The 14,911-nt window shown below is 45.4% G+C and overlaps 2 protein-coding genes across 2 annotated transcripts in view; one reads left to right on the plus strand and one right to left on the minus strand.

Moving 5' to 3' along the window:
- iqgap1 (IQ motif containing GTPase activating protein 1) overlaps window positions 1–14,911 on the minus strand; it is a 115,963-nt gene that overhangs the window by 46,353 nt on the left and 54,699 nt on the right. The gene's annotated exons all lie outside the window — the stretch shown is intronic.
- Window positions 1,868–5,908, plus strand: cart3 (cocaine- and amphetamine-regulated transcript 3). Its single transcript, XM_033991839.2, has 3 exons — window positions 1,868–2,102; window positions 4,960–5,043; window positions 5,683–5,908. The coding sequence occupies exons 1-3, from the start codon at window positions 1,929–1,931 to the stop codon at window positions 5,788–5,790; spliced, it is 366 nt and encodes a 121-aa protein (XP_033847730.1). The 5' UTR covers window positions 1,868–1,928; the 3' UTR covers window positions 5,791–5,908.

Consider the following 14,911-nt stretch of genomic DNA (forward strand, 5'->3'; position numbering starts at 1 on the left):
CAAGAACTGCAGACAGGAGCATGAGGGCGATAATGTGTGTGATAAATGAGCCTCATCAGAGAAAGTCAATAGGATTTAATCAACTCTTCCTGATTACAACAAACCCCAGAGACATAGCAGACCGGGGCAACAGGTGTGACAGGTGCTCAGGAGACAGGTGCTCAGTCCCTGATACTCAATACGGGTTTACTTAGCCAGGTACTGACATGTGGTGTGATAGTCCTTTAGTTTTTCAGTCGGTTAATCGGTTGATGCAGTCTCAGTGGCCATAAATTTGTATAAGTCAATTAATCGTTTTATTTAAATGATAAGGATTTATATGAGACAACAGCAGAAAGGAGAAGAGAAAGACTGGGTTGAAGATTTAGTAATTTTGGTATTTCTATGTAAAAAGTCTGATTAAACTCATGATTCACAAAATACATTTGTTTCCTAGTATTTTTCTGTATAAAAAGTAGTTTTTGCATGAACTCCCCCTGCAGGTTTAGTCTTGTGAGTGCAGTTTTGGGTTTGATACATTACATACATTAGCACATAAGAACAGGGAGTGTAACAGACTCTTGAATGTTCCTGATATGGGTGTGTCTGAATGGTTCGATTGACAGATGAGTCGGATGTGACATAAACATCATTAAACTTAAACAAAGGACACTGCGCTGTGATTGGCCGAGCTCGGTGCTGCTGTCCTGTGATTGGTGGCTCCTCTGACTCATGTAGAGTGAGTCACAGAGTTCCCATGGTGCTGTTCTGCTTGAGCTTTATTCATAAAAATTAAATGTATCATTTGTGTAAAAGGTTTAAACTTTAAAGAGGAACAGTCCCTTTCTCATAACAGAATAGTGGTTAGCCCTCTCACACTAGCAAAATCTGAATCAGAATAACTTTTATTGTACAACAGTAGATTACTACAGCCGAGTGTGGTGTAAATAATGCACCAAATTGGAAAGCAGCTTTAAGCGTCTGGGAAAACACCATATAAGACTAATTTATTATGATTGTTATGATAAAAATAAAATTAAAGTGTCCATATTGCACTATTTTCTGATTTACGTTATAATGTTTCCCCATCAGAAACATACCTGGAGTTGTTGAGTGTACACACAGACCCTGCATATTTAGGCTGAAGTCTTTTTTTCAAACAGGAAACACTCTGTTCCACCTTGTGATGTCATGTGGAAACATAGGAAGTGCTCCACTGTGTTTTTAAACTCTGTACACATTTGGATGATGTCATCCTTGGAATTGCCGATCTCTACTGAAAAGAAAGGTAAAAGTTAGGCCAAAATATATGTACGCCAATCCTCCAGTGAGGTCAGGTGTGGAGAAGGACCACACCTGAGCCAGAGCCCTCATGTGGGGTTAGGGTTGGGGGGGTTCCTCTTGTTCCCACGACCTGGCCTCGGATAAGCAGAAGAATATGGATGGATGGATAGATGGAGGAATGGGTGGCATCCTCCTGTTCACATTGGGGTCTCTGTGGAGAAGGTGGTTCCTCACAGATGTGGATTAGAACATGACCAGACACAACACATTTATCTAGAACTGAGTCACTGTCCACTGCTCTCCTCCTCATCTCTATCTCTCTTCCTTCCTCTTTCTCTCTCTCTCTCTTCTCTTCACTCTCCCATCCTTCTTCACTCCTCATCTTCTTCCTCTTCCTTCTCTCTCTCTCTGTCTATGACGCAGCACACCCAGGATATAACTCTCTCTGCAACCCCCGTTCTCTCATTCTGATTTACTGTACCTCTGCTGCTAGTGCTAATACTGTTACTGTTACTACAACTATTTCTACTACTACTACTACTGCTATTACTACTGCTGCTAATACTTCTACTACTACTACTACTACTGCTGCTGCTGCTATTACTACTACAATAACTCCTCTCCTCCTCACTGTACTGCCCATTCCTGTACTGACCTGTTGCACAATGCCTCTGAGGCGCTGGCCCCTGTTCACATGCACGCTTGTGCTCCTGACTCTGCTCGTGCACGTGGGTCTAAGTCTGGACTCGGACCCAGATCCTGAACCAGAGTCTGGACTCTGGCCCCGGGATCTGAAAGGATTCTCCAAGGGCCCCAAACTGACGGCGGAGAAGCAGCTGGTAAGTGTGCACATGATAGTGAGGGGAGTGCATGTTAAGGGAGTGCCTGTGAGGGAAGTGCATGTGACAGTGAGAGTGCATGTGAGTGTGCATGAGAGGGGAGTATGGATGTATGGGAAGTGTGCACATGAGTGTAAGAGTGTGCGTGAGGGTAGTGCATGTGAGTGTAAGTGCATGTGAGGAGAGTGCATGTGTGTGTAAGAGTGTGCGTGAGGAGAGTGCACATGAGTGTAAGAGTGCATGTGAGGGGAGTGCACATGAGTGTAAGAGTGTGCGTGAGGGTAGTGCATGTGAGGAGAGTGCACATGAGTGTAAGAGTGCATGTGAGGGGAGTGCACATGAGTGTAAGAGTGTGCGTGAGGGTAGTACATGTGAGTGTAAGAGTGCATGTGAGGAGAGTGCACATGAGTGTAAGAGTGTGCGTGAGGGTAGTACATGTGAGTGTAAGAGTGCATGTTAGGAGAGTGCACATGAGTGTAAGAGTGCATGTGAGGGGAGTACATGTGAGTGTTTAGAGTGCATGTGAGGGGAGTGCATGTGAGTGTTTAGAGTGCATGTGAGGGGAGTGCACGTGAGTGTAAGAGTGCATGTGAGGGGAGCGCACGTGAGTGTAAGAGTGCATGTGAGGGGAGTGCATGTGAGTGTTTAGAGTGCATGTGAGGGGAGTGCATGTGAGTGTTTAGAGTGCATGTGAGGGGAGTGCATGTGAGTGTTTAGAGTGCACATGAGGGGAGTGCATGTGAGTGTTTAGAGTGCATGTGAGGGGAGTGCATGTGAGTGTAAGAGTGCATGTGAGGGGAGTGCATGTGAGTGTAAGAGTGCATGTGAGGGGAGTGCATGTGAGTGTTTAGAGTGCATGTGAGGGGAGTGCACGTGAGTGTAAGAGTGCATGTGAGGGGAGTGCATGTGAGTGTTTAGAGTGCATGTGAGGGGAGTGCACGTGAGTGTAAGAGTGCATGTGAGTGTTTAGAGTGCATGTGAGAGGAGTGCACGTGAGTGTAAGAGTGCATGTGAGGGGAGCACACGTGAGTGTAAGAGTGCATGTGAGGGGAGTGCACGTGAGTGTAAGAGTGATTGTGAGGGGAGTGCATGTGAGTGTTTAGAGTGCATGTGAGGGGAGTGCATGTGAGTGTAAGAGTGCATGTGAGGGGAGTGCATGTGAGTGTAAGAGTGCATGTGAGGGGAGTGCATGTGAGTGTTTAGAGTGCATGTGAGGGGAGTGCACGTGAGTGTAAGAGTGCATGTGAGGGGAGTGCATGTGAGTGTTTAGAGTGCATGTGAGGGGAGTGCACGTGAGTGTAAGAGTGCATGTGAGTGTTTAGAGTGCATGTGAGGGGAGTGCACGTGAGTGTAAGAGTGCATGTGAGGGGAGCACACGTGAGTGTAAGAGTGCATGTGAGGGGAGTGCACGTGAGTGTAAGAGTGATTGTGAGGGGAGTGCATGTGAGTGTTTAGAGTGCATGTGAGGGGAGTGCATGTGAGTGTAAGAGTGCACGTGAGGGGATATTTAAAGTAAGTATTATATCATCATAATGCTCATGATCCACTGAATCAATGTATCAATGAATCCAAACTTATATCAATAATATTCAGATGCTTTTTTACACAGATTTTATTAAATTAGATTGATTTAGATTAAATTTCTTCAACGTCATGTTGTGACATGTCCAAATAAAACTCAATGAATGAAATGAAAAACATTTGTTAAAATGCTGCACACTTTGGTTCATAAATCAGTTCATAAACATTCCCATTTCATAAATACAAAGTGACACATTTGCATAAGTTTGTGTGAATGGAGGACGCTTTATGGTCATGTGGGGAGGAGCTCACAGACTCATCTCATCTTTCATCTTAATGTTTGGAGTTGAATATGTTTGGTGAATAAAACTGAGTTGCATATCTGAATAGCAATGAGGAGGATGCCTCAAGTTGAAAGCTGCACATTTCCATTTGAGGTTCTTTTTAACATAATTAGTAGGAAACTTATTTTCATGTATAATCAGAAACCTCTCCTACTTATTAAAAAAGAAAAAGTAAATCCTTAAAAGATAACCCACCCCTTCACTGTCCAGTCCCATCAGACCAGCACTCTCCCAACAACATGCTCCATCTGCTGGCTCCACCCTCACACTACAGCTAACACACTGTTTTCAATTCTGCAATGACTATGAATGTATCTATTTTATAAACTGCACTGAAGTGATTGTCGTGCATTATTAATTTTTATTTTGCTCTCTATCCTGTATCTGTCTATTTGATGTTTATACACCTTGCACTTTTTTTCAGTTTACACCAGAACAGTCTGATCCCGCATAGGCTCCTAGCCTTAGCTGAAGGACAGAACGGATTTGAAGATTTGAAACATAATCTAAAGTGGATGGGGTACACTTGTTTCTTCTCTATAGACCTCCAGGGGACAGCAGGGGCTGGATGTTTAGGGCCTAAGTGAATGACCAGTAATGTTTTGATGAAGCTCTTTGGAGTTATGCAGAGACAGTTTAACCCTGTTTTTACTCTTCCAAATAAAGTTTGTTTTTGCAAGCTGCCAAGTCTCCCATTCTAGAGGTGCAGGTACATCATCTTCTATCACCTGTATGTAAACATATACATGGTGTTGAGGTTTTGAATACACTAATCTGTTTGAAGGATCAACTGGTGCATGTCCAAGCCTCAGGTTTCATTTAGGAGAGTGAGGACACAGAGGAAAGCCCCGAGGGGAGCCCTGAGGAGAGCCATGAGATTGAGCGCACCATCACCATCTGGCTTTGACCATGCGGTTTGAGCTGTAGGGTTATTCTAGTGTCTCTTACTGCCCAGTGATTAATTCTGTTTTGTGTCATATATCTGCATCCAGCTGGGAGAGCTGCAGGAAGTGCTGGAGAAGCTTCAGGCCAAACGTCTGCCACACTGGGAGAAGAAATACGGACAGGTGCCAACGGTGAGACTCTGTCCCTACAGGCATCAGACCCTGCCCCCTGACACCGCCCCAGGAATTATATTTACACTCAAATATACTCAAATACCATACACATTCATAGACACACTCTCTGGTCGCTGCTCAAACACGATCACTTGGTGCAGACACTCCCTCGGAAACAAATTAATGGTGAAGCCAGTCCATGTTAAAGTATATAACGCATTTATTCCATGATATTTATCCAATTTATCTGCTTTTCTCACAGTAGCATGTACCACACAATAGTAGCATTTACCACTGAGTGTGTTAGCTTCTAGCTCAGATTATAATCTAAAATAAAACACCAAAAGGTCTACACGCTCAACACTTTAAACAAGGCTCTGACCTAAATTTGGTTGATGGGTTTGTACTGGCCCAAACCCTCTGGATTATTAAGAGGTTTCTAATGGCAAATGCTAACGGTTATAGTAAAAGTACAGGGGACTGGCTCAGGTGTTCTGAACTAGCTGGACTAGCTGAGTTGCTAAGAAGAAGACAGCATTTAATGATGCTTCTAATAATGTCTGTGTCAAATACAGTCAGTGGCTCAGACCTTGCTCCTGGTTCAGTGTGTTATATTAACCCTGCGGAATTGTTTTGTGTGTATGTGTGTATTTGCAGTGTGACCTGGGTGAGTCGTGCGCTGTGAGGAAAGGAGCGCGCATCGGCAAACTCTGCGACTGTCCACACGGGGCCCTCTGCAACTTCTTCCTGCTCAAGTGTCTGTAACCACAGCGACCACAAACCTCACATCTGTTACCGTGGGAACAGAACTACAGCATTTTAGACCTGGTTTAGACCTGGCTTAGTCCTGGGTTTAGTCCTGGGTTTAATCTGGACTTTTACAAACTCCATTTAGGATTGCAAAAATGCAGAAGCCTTTTCTCCAGACAACATCTGTCTGTTGGTGTGATGTAAATAAAGTTCTGATGATTGTTAAAAAAAAAAAGAAGTGACTTTGATGTAAATGTGAAATAAAAACATTTGATTTTGTATCTTCAATGGGACATTTTATTTCAGATGTGAAGTATAACACATACTGTCGTTACCTTGTCTTTGTAGTGCATCATTATATAAGGTATAAGGTGGTTGCTGATTAGTTTTGCAGTGAAATCAGACATGTCTATGAATGGATCAAACCCGAGACACAACGATCAGAGGAATAATTCACAAATGACTCATTCATTGTGTTGCTTTGTAGTGTATCGTGTTGTTTTGTGCTGTATTGTGTTGTGTTGTATTGTGAAGCAGTAATTACCTGTTCAGATTCTGTTATTCGGCTAGGTCTGTTTAAAGTGCTGCACACATCCAAAGAGGTGAAAGAATAATAACTTATATTCAGGCTCTTTATGATAACACGACATCAAGAATCAGGATTCAAACTCACAAATGAACTCAAATGACTCTGAGTTGAAGATACGGATGAGCGGACGATCCGTGGGTGTGCTGTGTGAGTGTGACCTAGTGTTATGATTATGAAATGTTTTTATCCTAGATCAGTATCTCTCAAACACTGACACAGAGTACCACGAGTATCACCAAACCTCTATAAAAGATGCCTAAAAATACTTGATAAAAAACCCATTTCCCCTGACCAGAGTCACATTCTGAAAAAGCATAGACTACTGGACTTTAACAACATGGTCAACCTTAAGAGTTTGCCTAATTTATAAGGTCCTACACTTGCTCACAACACCACCGTTAAAGGAATACATTAAATACAGACAATTTAGCCAGGACCACACAAGCTACCACCAGAGGTGACCTGCTGATCCCCCACAAACGGACCACCTTTGGTCAGAATGTATTATCTCTCCAAGGTGAAAACCTGTGAAATAGTCTCCCAGTATCCCTGAGAGAATGTCCCACATACAGTTCTTTTAAAGCTCAAATGAAAAACTGGTTATGGTCAAACCAAACATGCTTCATCTATAGTGGCAATGTGATTTTCTATCTGTACTTTTTTATAAAGACATATTTGCATGTATGGGCAAAATAGGAAGAGGGTGGGTATAGAATGTAATTTCCTTGAATGGTTGACCAAACTGACTGAAATAATAGGGACTGTGTAATGAGTGGAATGTGCAATTATGAGAAATGTGCAATGAGTGGATGTGCAACTACGGGAACTGTGCAATGAGTGTAGTGTGCAATTTTTATTTTGACCTCTTTGTGACCCCAGCCCTTTGATGGAAATTAGCCTTTGGCTATAATCTGGTGTGTTTATGTCATGTTGAATCATGTCTGTTCATTAACATGCACTGTCCCAATCAAATAAATAAATAAAGATCTAAACCAGGTGTATAAGAGGACTACTTCAGGTCTAAACCAGGTTTATAACAGGGCTAAACCAGATCTTAACCAGGTCTATAACAAGACTATTCCAGTTCTTAACCATGCCTAAACCGGGTCTATAACAGGGACACTCCAGGTCTAAACCAGGTCTATAACAGAACTATTCCTGGTCTAATGTAGGTCTAAATCTGGAGTAATGTTTTGCCCAGATTTCGGTTACCCAGGACTCTTCCCATCTCCATCCATGTTCATAGGTAAATTCTGTTGTGAAATTCACTTCGGCACAAACTTTAAATAAAACCAATCAATCAGTCAATCTTTAGCAAAATGTTAAGATTCCAAAGTTGTTTAACAAGTGTAGGACCAGTTCTGGTTTGGTCTTAATATAGATCCTTAGGTAGACCTGGTTTAATTGTGGTTTAATCGTGGTTCAGTCCTATTTTAGACATGGTGCAGTCCTGGTTTAATCCTGCTTTGGTCCTGGTTCAGTATTGTTTCAGGTGAAGAATCTTTTTAATTATTCACAGGGACAAAGGACACCAGGGACAGTCCAAGGGACAAACCACTAAACAATAAATACATGAAACAAAAATAAATAACAGTAAATCAATTTAAACGGCAAAAAACATGAGCACTGAACTAGAAGAGACCGGACATGTGGTCAGTGATCTGGTGCTGTCACCATGACAACAGCAACAACACATAATGCACATGCACATGTACAGGTGAAGTGTCCCTACACACACCAACCCCCCCAACCCCCCCCACACAGTCCCCACACACATGCACAGGCAGGTGATGGATGCTGGTGGAGATAAATGTTTTGATGACGTTCTGGTTTGAGGCTCTCGCTGATCTTTGGTTGAGACAAGGATGAATGAGATGAGATCTAGAATCCATTATTTCGACACCTCATGATGCAGAAGACAGGCAGTGGTACAGAGGAGGAGGAAAGGGAATATATTTGTATTTTATGTATTTTAATTCTTAAATAATATGGTTAGTCATTGAAATTGGAAAAAAGACATCTCAAATACATGCAAAACACGGTCTAAACTATGCAGACTAAATAGAAAAGAAAAGAGCAGAAGTAAGCTAGGTCTACAACAGGTCAAAGGAAAGTCTAAAACAGGTCTAAGGAGGGTCTAACCTGTTGTTTGCCTTAAATGTCTCAGTGGGTTGAGGAGAAGAGGAGAGGGAGGAGACAAGACAGGGGAAGAGTGGGGGAAAGGGGGAGAGAGGAGAGGGAGGATACATACAGAGTACTGTTACTTCAAAAGTACTGTTAGATAGTACTGATACTTCAAAAGTACTGTTGCAGAGTACTAATATCTACAGAGTACTGATACTTCCAAATAAAATGACTCCAAAGGATTTTCTGAAAAGTACTATTGGGCTAAAAATGCTCCCACAGTGTCTCCCAGTGGACACCGGAGGTTATAACACTATGGTACAAATTGTGATAAATGGACTGTTTGTTTTCCAAATTCACCATGTTTGCTTTGGTCCACTGTTCAGAGTAAAGGAGTGAGCTGAAGGGAAAGGTGGAGCCAGTTTATAGACTCACTCTGGAGACTTTGAAAGTGTTCTGAGCTGGAATATGCATGGGTTCATATAAAATCCTTTGAGAATGGAGATGTTCCACAGATGCTCTGAAAGGTCCAAGTCTTTAACTGTACATTCATGTTTGTCCATTGGTTCAGACACCTGACAGACCTGTTCCACACCAAACTGGAGTATGCAGAACAGTTTTTCAGATAGTAGACTGTGGTGTCATACTCTCAAGTGGGACAGAGACAGATTTCTATTACATTGAACTTGAAATATCCAAAAGGTAAATTTACAAATGTTGAATGATCATTTCTATTAGTGAAATCCAGTGAAATGTATTTTACAAAATCCAAGACAAGACATTTTATTAAGTTATAAAATAGAGAACAGTTAATCAGATAACTAAAGCATAAGAAAACAAGCTAACAAGTATACTCTCAATCTCACTCAAAATCACTAAATCCATTCAATTCTTCATCCTCAGTGTCACTTCTGAATAACTCCAACTCTGGAGGTAAAAGAAGTGCCGCCTGCTCTTCTGCCCGACTGTCAGACTGAGCAGAATGATTTTCTTTTAGGGGAATTTTTCTTCAGTCTTTCTCAGATGTCTTTAAATTGCCGTAATGTTGAAATTGTTATTTTCAATGTTACAGGAGTAGATACTGATACACAAGCCAAGAGTGCCCTCGCGGGGTTGTCAGTGTGACAATAACGAAGACGTGAAATATTTTAATTCGGCACGCAATATTTTTCAAAAGATTTTGCATAGTTTTTTTTAAAAATGGTAAATATACCATTGTTTCAGGTAAAATACTTTAAAAAGGATGAAACCCTCCCATTTTAGCAAACATTTCACAGCAAAAATGTACACAAATCTCAGTTTGAGCTGTGATAAAACTTCAGTAAAACTAATCCAATTTAATCTTATTAAAATTGACTAATACTGTAGAACGCATATTATCAGAACAGCTTTAAATATGGACATAAAAGTGCTCATTTCCATCTGTTAATATATTACACCAGGCAAACTTCACACTTGGCTGGTCCAAGATATATGTAACATTAGAGATTTGGCCTATAACATGCAGCAACGCATAAATATGCAAGGCTCATTGTACAAACTTTTACAAATGCATTAAATTCCAGTTAAACAGAAAATCTTTTACCCTTACCCATTTTAATATAATTTGCCCATGTCAGCATTACACTAACACTTTACTGTCATCATAGAAGGTATTGTGCTCAAATGACTTATGCAAACTACATTCTGTAGATTTAACTGCTCAATTAACAGAATTTGTACATAGTATTAGAGATGAGGGATCTGCAGATGAAGACTTGGACTAAAGGGATTACTCAAACATGTGCAAATGAAACAAATCAACTCTAGGAACGTTTTTGTGGTAACATAGCATGTCTTAAGCTCAAGCCAATTTTATGCAATACAAGACCTTTAATGTTAAGGGCAGAAAATGACTGACCATTTAATCTAGACTAAAGTCAAATTCTGAAATCAAGACACCATTTCTGATACTTTGTCTACCTGGTAACTAAATGCACTTGTTATGAATAAATGGCACATTAGGCAGTGAATAGGTTTGTTTTTCTTTATTAAAAATAATTGTTTTGTCTTGTTGCAACTGCAGAGCATCAGGGCTCTGGCTCTTGCCCATCCTGACATGGACACCAGCACATCTTCTGTGGCGTTGTGCCTGCTGGGGTAGTGCTCACTTCAGATGGGATACTCTGCAGAGACAAGTTAATTAATGCAATTGTACTCAGTGCATACTGGCAAAAACTCCAATTTGACTGCAGTAGACATTGTCAAAGGGGAAAGCCCTTTTTCAAAGTATTTCATTCTCAAGGGATGAAATACTTTGTACAGAAATTGTCCCCTTAGACTGCAGTAGACATGGTCAATCATATCTGATGGTGGTTAGAGAAACCTGCTCAACATTTTTGCAACTTCTAATGCATTCTCATTTTAGAGCTTTTGTTACTGTCAATTCAAACTAAAAGTTGGTTCTGTGGTGTACTGCAACATGGACATTAAAGCTTTGCCATTTTAACATTTCACTGTACATGTTCTGCTGGGTTAATGTAGCTCCACTTTAAACAAGCCAGAGGTTATCATACTGCTAATAATGTCAGATGAAGTCATTTGGCAACTATAGCATTTTTAAAACTTGGTGATCAAAATGTAGTTTACTCCTTGTTTTCTAAGTGCAAATTTTAAACATGGTAATGATGCTTTGAGCATCCCCCTCGTGTAATTTTGAACTGGCTTGGTGCAGAGCAACACAATCTCACTCATGACAAAACTGATGCAATGTGCAATAGTTTCAAAGGTAATTTCTGATTTACTTATGTGGGAGCATGGTTGATTTAGGCTTTAGTGGAACCTTGTACAGGCTCATACTGAACCATAAGGAGGGTTTGAATAGGAAAACACTTTAAATGAGCCTTTAGATGTCATACATGCCTGCCTGATGTAAAACTAGCATTTTCTTATTACCCTTTTTAAACTACAGTGTACTTACAGAGGTGCAGTGTGGAGTCTGGGTCAGATTTCCAAAGGAATCAAAGGTCACACATGAGGCTTGAGCGGTGCCACAGGCAGCAGTTGTGATTGCAGAGTCTGTAATCAGTCAATATTCACATGGTAAGTGTTTGAGACCACATGAACGCATCACCACACTACACCCAAGATGAGTGATGCCACTGATGCACATCAACTTCTCATAAATTGCAGCAACACATCTGCATAACTTTCAAATGAATCAGCAAATAAAGTTGAGCCAAAGACCCTCGTGATTTGTGACCGGTTTATTGCAGGCAAATTGCAAGAATTAGTTTAAAGTATTCTGCATTACATTTTTGCAGATAGCTAAAATTCTAATAATTCATACTTAAATTCTGACTCCATTCACAATGAGAAACAGATCTGGTCACCACTGCCCAATCCCAAACTAATACAAAAGTTTGACTACTTGGAAAGCAAAAAAAAAGTCAGATCTGAGATCAGATGAACGCAGCATTACTCACCCAGATCAAAGGTGGACCTTGTGGTGCCCTTTGAGATCATGGACTCAGTAACTGTAGGAGTGCCTGGTAAATAAAAGCACACATGAAAACATCAAAAAGGCATTTAAAAATTTAAAGTCCAACATTAAATATTACCAGAGGTAGAGGTTTCTGCTGTTGGGTGGCCACCGTCACCTCCATGACCAGCTACGATCTGGTCTGTTGTCATGGTAGACACAGGTGTAGAGCTCATGTCGCCACCGGGGTGGCCTGGGTGACCGCCGTCTCCGTGCTGGGGGTGACCAGGAGGTCCGCCGTCTCCGTGCTGGGGGTGACCGGGGTGGCCAGGTTGACCAGGAGGCCCGCTGTCTCCATCAGTTACGTACTGGTCTGTTATCGTAGGCACAGTTTTAAAGCTCATGTCGCCGCCGTCTCCGTGGTGGGGGTGACCGGGATGGCCAGGAGGCCCGCCGTCTCCATGGTGGGGGTGACCGGGATGGCCAGGAGGCCCGCTGTCTCCGTGGTGGTGACCGAGGTGACCAGGATGGCCAGGAGGCCCGCCGTCTATGTCGTTGCCAGCTACGATCTGGCCTGTTATTGTAGGCACAGGTGTAGAGCTCATGTCACCGCTGGGGTGGCCTGGGTGCCCGCCATCTGTGTGGTGGGGGTGACCAGGATGGCTGGGATGGCCAGGAGGCCTGCCGTCTCCATGCTGGGGGTGACCAGGATGCCCGCCGTCAATCTGGTCTGTTGTCATTGTAGGCACAGGTGTAGAGCTCATGTCACTGCCGGGGTGGCCAGGGTGACTAGGATGGCCAGGGTGCCCGCCATCTCCGTGGTGGGGGTGACTGGGGTGGTCAGGATGGCTGGGATAACCAGGAGGCCCGCGGTCTCCGTCCTCAGCTACGTACTGGTCTGTTGTCACTGTAGGCACAGGTGTAGCGCTCATGTCACCGCTGGGGTGGCCAGGGTGCCCGCCGTCTCTGTGGTGGGCGTGACCAGGATGGCTGGGATAACCAGGAGGCCTGCCGTCTCCATACTGGTCTGTTGATGTAGGCACAGGTGTAGAGCTCATGTCGCCGCTGGGGTGGCCAGGGTGGCCAGGGTGCCTGCCGTCTCTGTGGTGGGGGTGACCGGGGTGGCCAGGGTGACCAGGATGGCTGGGATAACCAGGAGGCCCGCCGTCTCCATACTGGTCTGTTGATGTAGGCACAGGTGTAGAGCTCATGTCGCTGCCGGGGTGGCCAGGGTGACTAGGGTGGCCAGGGTGCCCGCCATCTCCGTGGTGGGGGTGACCAGGATGGCTGGGATAACCAGGAGGCCCGCTGTCTCCATACTGGTCTGTTGATGTAGGCACAGGTGTAGAGCTCATGTCGCCGCCGGGGTGGCCAGGGTGCCCGCCGTCTCCGTGGTGGGGGTGACCGGGGTGGCCAGGGTGACCAGGATGGCTGGGATAACCAAGAGGCCCGCTGTCTCCATACTGGTCTGTTGATGTAGGCACAGGTGTAGAGCTCATGTCGCTGCCGGGGTGGCCAGGGTGACTAGGGTGGCCAGGGTGCCCGCCGTCTCCGTGGTGGGGGTGACCAGGATGGCTGGGATAACCAGGAGGCCCGCCGTCTCTGTGGTGGCCTGGGTGGCCAGGGTGACCAGGTGGCCCACCGTGAGCTACGTACTGGTCTGTTGTCATGATAGGCACAGGTGTAGAGCTCATGTCGCTGCCGGGGTGGCCAGGGTGACTAGGGTGGCCAGGGTGACCAGGATGGCTGGGATAACCAGGAGGCCCGCCATCTCCGTCGTCAGCTACGTACTGGTCTGTTGTCATGATAGGCACAGGTGTAGCGCTCATGTCGCCGCCGGGGTGGCCAGGGTGCCCGCTGTCTCCATGGTGGGGGTGACCGGGGTGGCCTGGGTGGTCAGGGTGACCAGGATGGCTGGGATAACCAGGAGGCCCGCCGTCTCCATACTGGTCTGTTGATGTAGGCACAGGTGTAGAGCTCGTGTCACTGCTGGGGTGGCCAGGGTGCCTGTCGTCTCTGTGGTGAGGGTGACCAGGATGGCTGGGATAACCAGGAGGCCCGCTGTCTCTGTGGTGGCCTGGGTGGCCAGGGTGACCAGGTGGCCCACCGTCAGCTACGTACTGGTCTGTTGTCACTGTAGGCACAGGTGTAGCGCTCATGTCGCCGCCGGGGTGGCCAGGGTGACTAGGGTGGCCAGGGTGCCCGCCGTCTCCGTGGTGGGGGTGACCGTGGTGGCCAGGATGGCTGGGATAACCAGGAGGCCCGCCATCTCTGTCGTCAGCTACGTACTGGTCTGTTGTCATAAGCACAGGTGTAGCGCTCATGTCACTGCCGGGGTGGCCAGGGTGCCCGCCGTCTCTGTGGTGGGGGTGACCAGGAGGCCCACCGTCAATCTGGTCTGTTGTCATTGTAGGCACAGGTGTAGAGCTCATGTCACTGCCGGGGTGGCCAGGGTGACTAGGATGGCCAGGGTGCCCGCCGTCTCTGTGGTGGGGGTGACCGTGGTGGCCAGGATGGCTGGGATAACCAGGAGGCCCGCTGTCTCCATACTGGTCTGTTGATGTAGGCACAGGTGTAGAGCTCATGTCGCTGCCGGGGTGGCCAGGGTGGCCAGGGTGCCTGCCGTCTCTGTGGTGGGGGTGACCGGGGTGGCCAGGGTGACCAGAATGGCTGGGATAACCAGGAGGCCCGCCATCTCCGTCGTCAGCTACGTACTGGTCTGTTGTCATGATAGGCACAGGTGTAGCGCTCATGTCACTGCCGGGGTGGCCAGGGTGCCCGCTGTCTCCATGGTGGGGGTGACTGGGGTGGCCTGGGTGGTCAGGGTGACCAGGATGGCTGGGATAACCAGGAGGCCCACCGTCTCCATACTGGTCTGTTGATGTAGGCACAGGTGTAGAGCTCATGTCGCTGCCGGGGTGGCCAGGGTGACTAGGGTGGCCAGGGTGCCTGCCGTCTCTGTG

The sequence above is a fragment of the Periophthalmus magnuspinnatus genome, chromosome 3 (assembly GCF_009829125.3).
Source record: "Periophthalmus magnuspinnatus isolate fPerMag1 chromosome 3, fPerMag1.2.pri, whole genome shotgun sequence".
In the NCBI taxonomy this organism is placed as follows: domain Eukaryota; kingdom Metazoa; phylum Chordata; class Actinopteri; order Gobiiformes; family Gobiidae; genus Periophthalmus; species Periophthalmus magnuspinnatus.

Coding starts and splice junctions, on each gene's coding strand:
- cart3 (XM_033991839.2), top strand. CDS start 1,929: ATGCCTCTGAGGCGCTGGCCCCTGTTCACATGCACGCTTGTGCTCCTG. Junction 2,103..4,959: donor TGACGGCGGAGAAGCAGCTG/GTAAGTGTGCAC, acceptor ATCTGCATCCAG/CTGGGAGAGCTGCAGGAAGT. Junction 5,044..5,682: donor AATACGGACAGGTGCCAACG/GTGAGACTCTGT, acceptor GTGTATTTGCAG/TGTGACCTGGGTGAGTCGTG.